This window comes from Pristiophorus japonicus, chromosome 8 (genome assembly GCF_044704955.1).
Source record: "Pristiophorus japonicus isolate sPriJap1 chromosome 8, sPriJap1.hap1, whole genome shotgun sequence".
Classification (NCBI taxonomy): domain Eukaryota; kingdom Metazoa; phylum Chordata; class Chondrichthyes; family Pristiophoridae; genus Pristiophorus; species Pristiophorus japonicus.
In genome coordinates, this window is record NC_091984.1 from 3,334,092 (window position 1) to 3,348,233 (window position 14,142).

The 14,142-nt window shown below is 49.7% G+C and overlaps 1 protein-coding gene across 1 annotated transcript in view; it reads right to left on the reverse strand.

The window, feature by feature from the left end:
• Positions 1 to 3,349: 3,349 nt before the first annotated feature.
• The window catches only part of acadm (acyl-CoA dehydrogenase medium chain), a 63,485-nt gene continuing 52,692 nt past the window's right edge, over positions 3,350 to 14,142 (reverse strand). Inside the window, exons 9-12 of the mRNA XM_070886458.1 lie at positions 10,767 to 10,907; positions 8,933 to 9,028; positions 8,042 to 8,290; positions 3,350 to 3,800 (exon numbers count right to left, since the gene is read on the reverse strand). Coding sequence (XP_070742559.1) covers positions 3,729 to 3,800; positions 8,042 to 8,290; positions 8,933 to 9,028; positions 10,767 to 10,907 — 558 coding nt within the window. The 3' untranslated portion in view covers positions 3,350 to 3,728. The remainder of the gene's footprint in view (positions 3,801 to 8,041; positions 8,291 to 8,932; positions 9,029 to 10,766; positions 10,908 to 14,142) is intronic.

The following is a 14,142-nucleotide window of genomic DNA, read 5'->3' on the forward strand; positions in this document are numbered from 1 at the left end:
TAGGAACATAGGAACAGAAAGAGGCCATTCAGCCCCTCGAGCCGGTTTCTCCATTCAATGAGATTATGAGTGATCTGTGGCCTCCATGGAATCATAGAATAGCACAACCATTCGTCCCATTGAGTCTGCGCTGGCTCTTTTGAAGACCGATCCAGTTAGATCCACTCTCCCTGCTCTTTTCGCTCATCACTGAATTTTTTCCCCCCCCCAAGGTGCCACATAAAAGGTTACTGCACAAGATAAAAGTTCACGAGGTTGGGGGTAATATATTAGCATGGATAGAGGATTGGCTGACAAACAGAAAGCCGGGATAAATGGTTCATTCTCGGGTTGGCAATCAGTTAAGAGTGGGGTGCCGCAGGGATCAGTGCTGGGTCACCAACTACTTACAATCTATATTAATGACTTGGAAGAAAGGACTGAGTGTAATGTAACCAAGTTTACTGACGATACAAAGATGGGAGGAAAAGCAATGTGTGAGGAAGACACAAAAAATCTGCAAAAGGACATAGACAGGCTAAGTGAGTGGGCAAAGATTTGGCAGATGGAGTATAATGTTGGAAAGTGTGAGGTCATGCACTTTTATTTTTTCTGCCAAAGAGCAAGTTATTATTTAAATGGAGAAAGATTGCAAAGTGCTGCAGTACAGCGGGACCTGGGGGTACTTGTGCATGAAACACAAAAGGTTAGTATGCAGGTACAGCACGTGATCAGGAAGGCCAATGGAATCTTGGCATTTATTGCAAAAGCAGGGAAGTCTTGCTACAGTTATACAGGGTATTGGTAAGGCCACACCTGGAATACTGCGTGCAGTTTTGGTTTCTATATTTACGAAAGGATATACTTGCTTTGGAGGCAGTTCAGAGAAGGTTCACTAGGTTGATTACGGAGATGAAGGGGTTGACTTATGAGGAAAGGTTGAGGAGGTTGGGCCTCTACTCATTGGAATTCAGAAGAATGAGAGGTGATCTTATCGAAACGTATAAGATTATGAGGGGGCTTGACAAGGTGGATGCAGAGAGGATGTTTCCACTGGTGGGGGAGACTAGAACTAGAGGGCACGATCTTAGAATAAGGGGCCGCCCATTTAAAACACAGATGAGGAGAAATTTCTTCTCTCAGAGGGTTGTAAATCTGTGGAATTCGCTGCCTCAGAGAGCTGTGGAAGCTGGGACATTGAATAAATTTAAAACAGAAATAGACAGTTTCTTAAACGATAAGGGGATAAGGGGTTATGGGGAGCGGGCAGGGAAGTGGAGCTGAGTCCATGTTCAGATCAGCCATGATCTTATTGAATGGTGGAGCAGGCTCGAGGGGCCAAATGGCCGACTCCTGCTCCTATTATGTTCTAACAAAAATCTATCAATCTCCGATTTAAAATCGACAATGGATCTAGCATCAATTGCCATTTCCAGAAGAGTTCCAAATTTCTCTCACCCTTTGTGTGTAGAAATATTCCCCAATTTCACTCAGGAAAGGTCTGGCTCTAATTGTTGAGACTATCGCCCCCTAGTCCTAGAATCGCCAACTAGCGGGAATAGTTACTCTCTATCTGTTCTCCTTAATACCCTGAAACTTCGATCAAATCACCCCTCAACCTAAATTATAAGGAATATAACCCTAATTTGTGTAATCTCTCGTAATGTAATCCTTGGATATCATCCTGGTATATCTACGCTGCGCTCCCTCCAAGGCCAATATATCCTTCCCAAGATGTGTTGTCCAGAACTGCTCACAGTGCTCCGGGTGTGGTCTAACCAGGACGGGATATTTAAATGGGGAAACAGCAGTGCTGTATTTTCGGTAAGGGAAACAATGGTTTAACAGTTTGAGTACAAGGTGGCAGATGAATGAGCCTCTTTAGAAGACTGACCAAAATGAAGGGGGCGGAGAATGAATAGCCGAGAGTTGCATAAGAACATAAGAAATGGGAGCAGGAGTAGGCCATTCGGCCCCTCGAGCCTGCACCGCCATTCAGTACAATCATGGCTGATCTTCTACCTCAACTCCACTTTCCCCACCTTGATCCCCCGAGATCCCAAAAATCTTTCGATGTCAGTCTTGAATATACTCAGTCAGCATCCATAGCCCTCTGGAGCAGAGAATTCCAAAGATTCACCAGCATCTTTAGAAAGCAGGAAAGGGGTAACTGAGGGAATGATCAGCCATGATCTTACTGAATGGTGGTGCAGGCTCGAAGGGCCGAATGGCCTACTCCTGCACCTACTTTCTATGTCTGAGTGAAGAAAGTTCTCCTCATCTCAGTCCTAAATGGCCGACCCCTTATTCTGAGACGGTGACCCCTGGTTCTAGACTCCCCAGCCCCGGGAAAACATCCTCCCTGCATCTACCCTGTCAAGTACTCTAAGAATGTTGTACATTTCAATAAGATCACCCATCATTCTTCTAAACTCCAGAATATAGGCCCATTCTACTTAATTGTTCCTCATACGACAATTTCCTCATCTCAGTAAGCTAGTCTCCTTATTGTATAAAGGATAGAGAGGCACTGGAGAAGATACAAAAACATTCACAAGGATGATACCAGAACTGAGAGGATATACTTACCAGGAAGAACTGAACAGCCTGGAGTTCTTTTCTCCAGAAAAGTGAAGGTATTTACTTTAAGATTATGAAGGGGTTCGATAGCGTAGATGTAGAGAAAATGTTTCCACTTGTGGGAGATACGAGAACCAGGGGGCCATCAATATAAGATAGTCGCTAATAAACCCAATGGGGAATTCAGGAGAAACCTCTTTACCCAGAGAGCGGTGAGAATGTGGAACTCGCTGCCACAGGGAGGGGTTGAGGCGAATAGTATCGATGTATTTAAGGGGAAGCTGGATAAACACATGGGGGAGAAAGGAATAGAAGGATATGGGGATAGGGTGAGATGGAGAGGGGTGGGAGGGGGCTGGTGTGGAGCATAAACCCCGGCACGGAGCGGTGGGGCATAAACCCCGGCACGGAGCGGTGGGACATAAACCCCGGCACGGAGCGGTGGGACAAAAACCCCGGCACGGAGCGGTGGGACATAAACCCCGGCACGGAGCGGTGGGGCATAAACCCCGGCACGGAGCGGTGGGGCATAAACCCCGGCACGGAGCGGTGGGGCATAAACCCCGGCACGGAGCGGTGGGGCATAAACCCTGGCACGGAGCGGTGGGCCCAATGGCCTGTTCCTGGGCTGTAAATACGATGTAATGTAATTCTCTGTAAAGTTGATGCTCGCACACAGCCAAGGCACCAGGTGGCGACGGTGAGCCCGTTTCCCCATTGGACAGGGAGCCAGGCAGGGGAGAATGGCAGAAAAAAGCAGCGAGAGAGAAATTAAAACTCCAACCACACATTTTGCTGAAGTTAGTTTATTTTTCAAAGTAATTATTTATTCGTCTTTTATTGCATTTGATTGCAGCCCACCCCCAAACTTCACCCGGTTCCAGAAAACCCTCCGAGTGCCCTATCTCGGTACACCGTCCAAACTGAGGCACTTGCAGATAATGTTTGTCGGTACCAAAAAAGGTTTTGTTCTCGTGAAAAGTAAATGTCAATCAGGCGTGCAATGGGTTTACCGCTTTAGCCCCTTTCCCCATTGCACGGAAAGCAGAGTGTGGGCGTGGGGCGGGGGAGGGGAGGGGAGGGAATCGGCATTGCATTGATAAGCATTTAACGATATGTAAAATGAGATTACAGGCCCTGCCTTCGGACCGCGAACACACACGGAAACCTCACTGCTTGTATTTCTCGATGAGTTCCCGTGCAATGATCATTCTTTGGATCTGAGCCGTGCCTTCATAGATCTGGAAAAGAAATTTAAAATAAAATGACCAGAAATTGCAGCAAGTTAACGCACTTTGTCCAAACAACAGTAACAATAATGACCAACAAAACTTGCTCCGCAAGTAATTAATCGTAACCTGTATAACTTACTGAAGAAATAGCAACGCACCAAGGTTCACTAGGTTGATTCCGGAGATGAAGGGGTTAACTTATGAGGAAAGGTTGAGTAGGTTGGGTCTCTACTCATTGGAATTCAGAAGAATGAGAGGTGATCTTATCGAAACATATAAGATTATGAGGGGGCTTGACAAGGTGGATGCAGTGAGGATGTTTCCACTGATGGGGGAGACTAGAACTAGAGGGCATGGTCTTAGAATAAGGGGCCGCCCATTTAAAACTGAGATGAGGAGAAATTTCTTCTCTCAGAGGGTTGTAAATCTGTGGAATTCTCTGTCTCAGAGAGCTGTGGAAGCTGGGACAATGAATAAATTTAAGACAGAAATGGACAGTTTCTTAACCGATAAGGGAATAAGGGATTATGGGGAGAGAGCAGGGAAGTGGAGCTGAGTCCACGATCAGATCAGCCATGATCTTATTAAATGGCGGAGCAGGCTCGAGGGGCCATATGGCCGACTCCTGCTACTTTTTCATATGTTCGCTTGAATACTAAAGAGAAAAGGAGTCGCTTTCATCCAAATCAGCTTGTATTTATGTAATACCTTTAACGTAGTAAAACGTCCCAAAGTGCTTTACGGGAGCGATTAACAAACAAAATTTGATACCGAGCTACGTAAGGAGATATTAGGACAGGTGACCAAAAGCTTGGCCAAAGAGGTCGGTTTTAAGGAGCATCATAAAGGAGGAGAGAGAGATGGAGAGGCGGAGAGGTTCAGGGAGGGCGTTCCAGAGCTGAGCGACCAGGCAGCCGCCAATGGGAAATCAGGGATGCGCAAGAGGGCAGAATTGGAGGAGCGTAGATATCTCGGAGGTTTGTAGGGCTGGAGAAGGTTACAGAGATGGGGAGAGGGGGGGCGAGGCCCATGGAGGGATTTGTAAACGAGGATGAGAATTTTAAAAATCGAGTTGTTGCCGGACCGGGAGCCAGTGTAGGTTCAGCGAGCACAGGGGGTGAGCGGGACTTGCTACGAGTTAGGACACGGGCAGCAGAGTTTTTAAAAAAGAACTTGCATTGAAATAAAACGAAACTGAAACCAGCAGAGGTGAAGAACAATTTCTATCATGTATTTCAGGCTCCATTATTACATGCTGTCTGGTTATGTGATTAATAACTGCTCTGGCGTAACAATACCATTCTCGTGCTCACTGAATCACTGCATACTCATTTATCTCTAAGTTGCTGGGACTTTGGTGAGGGAGACACGCACATCAGTGTTCAGTCACTGAAGCATTCAATCGGGACAAGAGCCCGACAGCGGGCAGGCGGACGACAAAGGAACTGTCAGCATAGAATGGTGCGCGAGATAGCCCCACAATCCCGATCACAGCTCAAACTGCAACACTGGAGAATCACTGCTTAAAAGGAGCAGAGAGAGAGAGAGAGAGAGAGAGGGAAACTTGCAATTCTGCATCGCTGTACACAACCTCAAAATGCTCTCCAGCCAATGAAGAAGTCTTTGAGGTGTAGTCACCTGCTGTAATGTAGGGAAACACGACTGGCCAATCTGCGCACAGCAAGCTCCCACAAACAGCAGCGAGATAATACACTGGTTCGGTCCCAGCTGGAGTAGTGTGTCCAATTCTGGGCACCGCACTTTAGGAAGGGTGTCACGGCCCTGGAGAGGGGGCAAAGGGGATTTACCAGATGAGGGACATCAATTATGTGGAGAGACTGGAGAAACTGGGATTGTTCTCCTTAGAGCAGAGAAGATTTATTCAATAGAGGCGTTCAAAATCATGAATGGTTTGGATAGAGTAACGAAGGAGACACTGTTTCCAGGGGCAGGAGGGTCGGTAACCAGACGGACACAGATTGAAGGTGATTGGAAATAGAACCAGAGGGGAAAAAGGAAGAAAGATTTACATTTCTATAGCGCCTTTCATGACCACCGGACGTCCCAAAGCGCTTTACAGCCAATGAAGTATTTTTGGAGTGTAGTCACTGTTGCAATGTAGGAAACGCGGCAGCTAATTTGCGCACAGCAAGCTCCCACACACAGCAATGCGATAATGGCTAGATAGTCTGTTTTTTGTTATGTTGACTGAGGGATAAATATTGGTCCAGGACCCCGGGGACAACTACCCGGCTCTTGAGAGGGCAGATGGGGCCTCGGTTTAACGTCTCATCCGAAAGACGACACCTCCGACAGTGCAGCGCTCCCTCAGCACTGCACTGGGGTGTCAGCTGAGATATTTGTGCTACTTGGGACTTGAACCCAAGACCTTCTGACCTCAGAAACGAGAGTGCTGCCCACTGAGCCACAGCTGACACTGAGGAAACATTCTTTTTTGTAAATTTACGCAGCGAGTTGTTGTGATCGGGAACGCGCTGCCTGAAAGGGCGGTGGGAGCAGATTCAATAGTAACTTTCAAATGGGAGTTGGATAAATACTCGAAGGGAAAAGATGTGCCGGGCTGTGGGACTGATTGGATCGCTCTGTCACCGAGCCGGCACAGGAACGATGGGCCGAATGGCCTCCTGCTGTGTGTATCATTTTATGAGTCAATGATGTTTTGCATATTTCAAGGATGCAACAATGTGCGAGGCAACGCTCAGTCTAATTTTGTTTCTGTGCACGGTCCCTCTCCCTCCCAGCTGGTGAGCACGCTGTGCGGGACCTCCTGACAGAAGCACGGCCCCACACCCACACTCCTCGGGGAATGTTGGTGTGAAGCAATTAGCATACAATTTGTCAACACAATCCTGCACTTTTGTCATTATGACAGAAGGATGTACGACCCATATTTATAAACGGGATCTAATCTTTCCATTAAACATTCCTAAAATGCTCAGGGTTAGATTTTAAGGATAACCTTGTTCATAGTTCGTATCAACATAGCTATTGTAGTTTAAGGAGGAAAGAACTTGCATTTATAGAGTGCCTTTCACTACCTCAGGATCACCGTGGGATCTTTTACGTTCAGCTGTGACAGAAGCTGGGGTCTCGGTTTAACATCTCATGCAAAAGAAGGAACATCCGATAATGCGGTGCTGCCCCTCCGACAGTGCGGCACTCCCTCAGCACTGTCCCTCCGACAGTGCGGCACTCCCTCAGAACTGTCCCTCCGACAGTGCAGCACTCCCTCAGAACTGTCCCTCCGACAGTGCAGCACTCCCTCAGTACTGCCCCTCCGACAGTGCAGCACTCCCTCAGTACTGTCCCTCCGACAGTGCGGCACTCCCTCAGTACTGCCCCTCCGACAGTGCGGCGCTCCCTCAGAACTGTCCCTCTGACAGTGCGGCGCTCCCTCAGTACTGCCCCTCCGACAGTGCGGCGCTCCCTCAGTCCTGCCCCTCCGACAGTGCGGCGCTCCCTCAGTACTGCCCCTCCGATAGTGCGGCGCTCCCTCAGTACTGCCCCTCCGACAGTGCGGCGCTCCCTCAGTACTGCCCCTCCGACAGTGCGGCGCTCCCTCAGTACTGCCCCCCCGACAGTGCGGCGCTCCCTCAGTACCGTCCCTCCGACAGTGCGGCGCTCCCTCAGTACTGCCCCTCTGACAGTGCGGCGCTCCCTCAGTACTGCATTGGGACTGTTGGCCTGGATTTTATGCTCAAGCCTCTGGAGTGGGACTTGAACCCACAACCTTCCGACTCAGTGGCGAGAGTGTTGCCACCGAGGAGCGGGGGAATTCTCCCCGGTGAGCTGGCCAATATTTATCCTTCAACCAACATCAGGAAAGCAAAACACAAATTATCCGGTTATTATCACATTGCTGTTTGTGGGAGCTTGCTGTGCACAAAATTGACTGCCGCGTTTCCCACATTACAACAGGGACTACACTTCAAAAAAAAAAAAGGACTTCATTGGCTGTAAAGCGCTTTGGGACGTCCCGAGGTGTGTGAAAGATACGGCAGAAATGCAAGGTATTTCTTTTGTACTTCAACAGTCTTTGAAGCGATGTTCCCGTTAAGCCACGCGTCTGTGCAGTGGGTCTGAAGGTCCCGGCGCAGGGGCGACAAACCGCGCGTGTACGGAAGCACGAGTGGGCCGTGCAGCGCGTTACAGGGGCTGTGCACCCGAGAGAAAGCAAGCAGAGGGCACACATTGGTCGGAAGTATGTGTGCGACTTCAGTCGGACTTGCCTGGTAGATTTTTGCGTCCCTCATCAGTTTCTCCACGGGATAGTCACAGTTGAAGCCATTGCCCCCGAAGACCTGGACGGCATCGCTGGCGACCTGATTGGCGATGTCGCCCGCAAAGGCCTTGGCGATGGAGGCGTAGTACGTGTTCCTCCGCCCCTGGTCCACCTCCCAGGCTGCTCGCTGGTAACCCAGGCGCGCCAGTTCCACCTTCATGGCCATCTCCGCCAGCAGGAAGGAAACCGCTTGGTGCTGCACGCAGAGAGAGAGAGAGAGAGAGAGAGAGAGAGAAACAGGGCACGGCTGAGACAGGTGCGGCTCTCCCCCGCCATGGTCACAGAAACCGACAACGGCGTCGCGGGTTTGGGGTTATAATTACGGCAAGCGATTAGTTACAGGCATCATTCCTGCCTCCAGGACTTTATGGGACATCCCAGTACTGAGCAAGGGTAGATGTTCATTGGCTGCTGTGGCGTTAATTATGACAATTTGCATTTATATAGCGCCGTTAACGCAGTAAAAACATCCCAAGGCGCTTCACGGGAGGGTTATCGGACAAAATGTGACACGGAGTCACACAAGGCGATTTTAGGACAAAAGCTTGGTCAAAGAAGTCGGTCTTAAGGAGCGTCTTAAAGGAGCAGGAGAGAGAGGTAGAGAGGCGGAGAGGTTTAGGGAGGGAGTTCCAGAGCTTGGGGCCCAGGCAGCTGAAGGCACGGCCACCGATGGTTGAGTGATAAAAATCAGGGATGTTCGAGAGGGCAGAATTAGAGGAGTGCAGAGATCTTGGGGAGGGACAGGTGGGGGGGGGGGGGGGTGTTGTGGGGCTGGAGGAGATTACAGAGATAGGGAGGGGGGAGGCCATGGAGGGATTGCTGTGATCCTTGACCTTACCTCTGCAAGTAACTTTCCAAATGTTTTCCTTTCCAAAGCATACTTGGTAGCCTCATCCACAGCTCGCTGGCCTAAACCCACGGCCCCAGCTGCAACCTGCAATTACACTCGCGTTACTCAGAGGCAGAGTTCAGGAACACGTTCAAACCAAATTTTCTGCGTTAAACTTCATCTGCCACATGTCTGCCCATCCCACCAGCCTGTCTATGTTCTCTTGAAGTCTATCACTAACCTCCTCACTGTTCACCAGACTTCCAAGTTTTGTGTCATCTGCAAATTGTGCCCTGTACACCCAAGTCCAAGTCATTAATATACACCCAAGAAAAGCCGTGGTCCCAGTCCCGACCCCTGGGGAACACCACTGTATACCTTCCTCCAGGCCCAGAAACAACCGCTCACCACTCTCTCTGTTCCCTGTCACTGAGACAATCCTGTATCCATGCTGCCACTGTCCCTTTTATTCCATGGCCTTCCACTTTGCTGCAAGCCTATTGTGTGGCACTTTATCGAGCACCTTTTGGAAATCCATGTACACCACGATAACCACATTTCCCTCATCAACCCTCTCTGTTACCTCAGCAAAAAACTCGATCAAGTTGGTTAAACACGATTTGCCATTAACAAATCCGTGCTGGCTTTCCTTAATTAATCCACACGTGTCCAAGTGACTGTTAATTTTGTCTCTAATTACTGTTTCTCAAATCTTCCCAACGACCGTGGGGCCTGTAGTTGCTGGATTTATCCTTGCACCCTTTTTTGAACCAGGGTGTGACACTTGCAATTCTCCAGTGCTCTGGCACCGCCCCCTATCTATGGAGGATTGGAATATTATGATCAGTACCTCCGCAATTTCCGCTCCCAATTCCCTCAGCATCCGAGCATGCATCGCATTTGGTCCAGTGATTTATCTACTTTAATTACAGCCAGCCTTTCTAATATCTCCTCTTTATCATTTTTTATCCCATCAAGTGTCTCCACTACCTCCTCTTTCACTACAGTAGCACTGCACTGTCGGAGGGGCGGTACTGAGGGAGTGCTGCACTGTCGGAGGGGCAGTACTGAGGGTGTGCTGCACTGTCGGAGGGGCAGTACTGAGGGAGTGCTGCATTGTCGGAGGGGCAGTACTGAGGGAGTGCTGCACTGTCGGAGGGGCAGTACTGAGGGAGTGCTGCACTGTCGGAGGGGCAGTACTGAGGGAGTGCTGCACTGTCGGAGGGGCAGTACTGAGGGAATGCTGCACTGTCGAAGGGGCGGTACTGAGGGAATGCTGCACTGTTGGAGGGGCAGTACTGAGGGAATGCTGCACTGTTGGAGGGGCAGTACTGAGGGAATGCTGCACTGTCGAAGGGGCGGCACCGAGGGAGTGCCGCACTGTCGGAGGGGCAGCACCGAAGGAGTGCCGCACTGTCGGAGGGGCAGCACCGAGGGAGCGCCACACGGTCGGAGGGGCAGCACTGAGGGAGCGCCGCACTGTCGGAGGGGTGGTACTGAGGGAGCGCCGCACGGTCGGAGGTGCTGTCTTTTGGATGAGTGGTTAATCTGAAGTCTCATCTGTTCTCAGGTGGACGTAATAGATACTTCAGCCACTATTTCAAAGAAGAGCAGGGGAGTTCTCCCCAAGGGTAGGTGGGCAAATCATCCAAAATATTTTTCTGCATTTAAAATGGACAAACTGCTAATCATATTGCTTCAGAATTAGGCCGATATTCCTGCTGCTCGTCAGAAAAGGGCAGTTTGCTCCAACTGTATCTCTGACTCAACAGACAGAGTTTTGGTTAAAGCACTAAACGGTCGCCCCTCCCCAAAACATCAATCAGCAGTAAACGCCACTCACCGGTGGGCGGGTTTTATCAAAGGCGCCCATGGCAATTTTGAAGCCAGCTCCCTCGCCAACGAGGACATTCTCCTTCGGAACTCGAACATCTTCAAACACAATACCTCTGGTGTCTGAGCAGCGCTGACCCAGGTTCATCTCCTAGTGCAACAATATGGACATAATTATTAACAAGACTTGCACTTCCTGTTGTCACAATTTATGCTCACGTTTCTGTCAACATTTTACGTTGTAACAGAGTGATGCACTGTCGGAGGGAGCGCCGCACTGTCGGAGGGGCAGTACTGAGGAAGTGCTACACTGTCGGAGGGGCAGTACTGAGGGAGTGCTACACTGTCGGAGGGGCAGTACTGAGGGAGTGCTATACTGTCGGAGGGGCAGTACTGAGGGAGTGCTACACTGTCGGAGGGGCAGTACTGAGGGAGTGCTACACTGTCGGAGGGGCAGTACTGAGGGAGTGCTACACTGTCGGAGGGGCAGTACTGAGGGAGTGCTACACTGTCGGAGGGGCAGTACTGAGGGAGTGCTGCACTGTCGGAGGGGCAGTACTGAGGGAGTGCTGCACTGTCGGAGGGGCAGTACTGAGGGAGTGCTACACTGTCGGAGGGGCAGTACTGAGGGAGTGCTGCACTGTCGGAGGGGCAGTACTGAGGGAGTGCTGCACTGTCGGAGGGGCAGTACTGAGGGAGTGCTGCACTGTCGGAGGGGCAGTACTGAGGGAGTGCTGCACTGTCGGAGGGGCAGTACTGAGGGAGTGCTGCACTGTCGGAGGGGCAGTACTGAGGGAGTGCTGCACTGTCGGAGGGGCAGTACTGAGGGAGTGCTGCACTGTCGGAGGGGCAGTACTGAGGGAGTGCTGCACTGTCGGAGGGGCAGTACTGAGGGAGTGCTACACTGTCGGAGGGGCAGTACTGAGGAAGTGCTACACTGTCGGAGGGGCAGTACTGAGGGAGTGCTGCACTGTCAGAAGTGCCATCTTTCGGATGAGATGTTAAACTGAGGTCCCGTCTGCTCTCTCAATGTAAAAGATCCCAAGGCACTAGTTTGAAGAGCAGGGGGAGTTCCCCCTGGTGTCCTGGACTAATATCTATCCCTCAACTAACATAATTAAAATAAATCTGGTCATTACCACAGTGCTGTGTGTGGGATCTTGCTGTGTGCAAACTGGTGGCTGCGTTCCCTCCAATACAACAGTGACTACGCTTCAAAAGTACTTCATTGGCAGTAAAGCGCTTTGGGACAGCCTGATGTCGTAAAAGGTGCTATACGAATGCAAGTTCTTTCTTTATTTGTCAACATTTAACATTAAATGTTGCTGTGCCTGCTGTCACAATGTAGCTGCAGACTCTGGCCACTGGTTGGTGCCGTGAGGCACGGTTATGAAATGTTGCTCCCAAGTCCTACGCCATCTTGAATAGAGGCTTCTTTTGATATACAATAAACGGGCCATGGTCAAGGCAATGGTTCATTTTAGGAGCAGTCCCACACAAGAACATGGTCAAAAGTAGTTGGGAGAGAAGTTGTGTTATTCTAACATTCTACATTATTGTTTAAGGGCCTTTCCGATGACAGGTTGGGGAAGAATGTTTATTAATTTTTCACACACAGCAAGTTCAAAACACAGTTTAACACCAGGGTTGACAAACTGAATTTGATGAAGCGTGTTCATTTATTCTTCCTTCAATCACAGGTGAAAGAAAGGACACTTCAATCACAGGTGAAAGAAAGGACACTTCAATTTTATTTTGGGACCTGGCCGTTGCCCTCTGGAAACTTAAATGTCACACAAACCCAATATAAAGCAATTGAAGGAGGGTCCAGGTCACTGGGGCCCACAGCTGAGCTGTGATTTCAGTGTGTTGAAGGCTTTACACCAACATTAATCACAAGGGACAAATACTGAAGCATTTGACAGTGACACGGACCCTGGGATAATGGGGTATATAGTGACATGGACCCTGGGATAATGGGGTTTATAGGGACACAGACCCTGGGATAATGGGGTATATAGTGACACGGACCCTGGGATAATGGAGTATATAGTGTCAGACCCTGGGATAATGGAGTATATAGTGTCAGACCCTGGGATAATGGGGTTTACAGGGACACGGACCCTGGGATAATGGGGTATATAGTGACACGGACCCTGGGATAATGGGGTATATAGTGTCAGACCCTGGGATAATGGGGTTTACAGGGACACAGACCCTGGGATAATGGGGTATATAGTGACACGGACCCTGGGATAATGGAGTATATAGTGTCAGACCCTGGGATAATGGAGTATATAGTGTCAGACCCTGGGATAATGGGGTTTATAGGGACACAGACCCTGGGATAATGGGGTATATAGTGACACGGACCCTGGGATAATGGAGTATATAGTGTCAGACCCTGGGATAATGGAGTATATAGTGTCAGACCCTGGGATAATGGGGAAATAGTGACAGACCCTGGGATAATGGGGTTTACAGGGACACGGACCCTGGGATAATGGGGTATATAGGGAGACGGACCCTGGGATAATGGAGTATATAGTGTCAGACCCTGGGATAATGGGGAAATAGTGACAGACCCTGGGATAATGGGGTTTACAGGGACACGGACCCTGGGATAATGGGGTATATAGGGAGACGGACCCTGGGATAATGGGGTTTATAGGGACACGGACCCTGGGATAATGGGGTATATAGGGACACGGACCCTGGGATAATGGGGTATATAGGGACACGGACCCTGGGATAATGGGGTATATAGGGACACGGACCCTGGGATAATGGGGTTGATAGGGACACGGACCCTGGGATAATGGGGTTTATAGGGACACAGACCCTGGGATAATGGGGTTATAGGGACACAGACCCTGGGATAATGGGGTTTATAGTTACATGGACCCTGGGATAATGGGGATATAGGGAGACCCTGGGATAATGGGGTTTATAGGGACACAGACCCTGGAATAATGGGGTTTATAGTTACATGGACCCTGGGATAATGGGGTCTATTGGGACACGGACCCTGGGATAATGGGGTTTTATAGGGACACAGACCCTGAGATAATGGGGTTTATAGGGTCAGACCCTGGGATAATGGGGTTTATAAGGACATGGACCCTGGGATAATGGGGTTTATAGGGTCAGACCCTGGGATAATGGGGGTTTATAGTTACATGGACCCTGGGATAATGGGGTTTATTGGGACACGAATCCTGGGATAATGGGGTTTATAGGGACAGACCCTGGGATAATGGGGTTTATGGTGACACGGACCCTGGGATAATGGGGTTTATAGTGACACGGACCCTGGGATAATGGGGTTTATAGTGACACGGACCCTGGGATAATGGGGTTTTATAGGGACACAGACCCTGAGATAA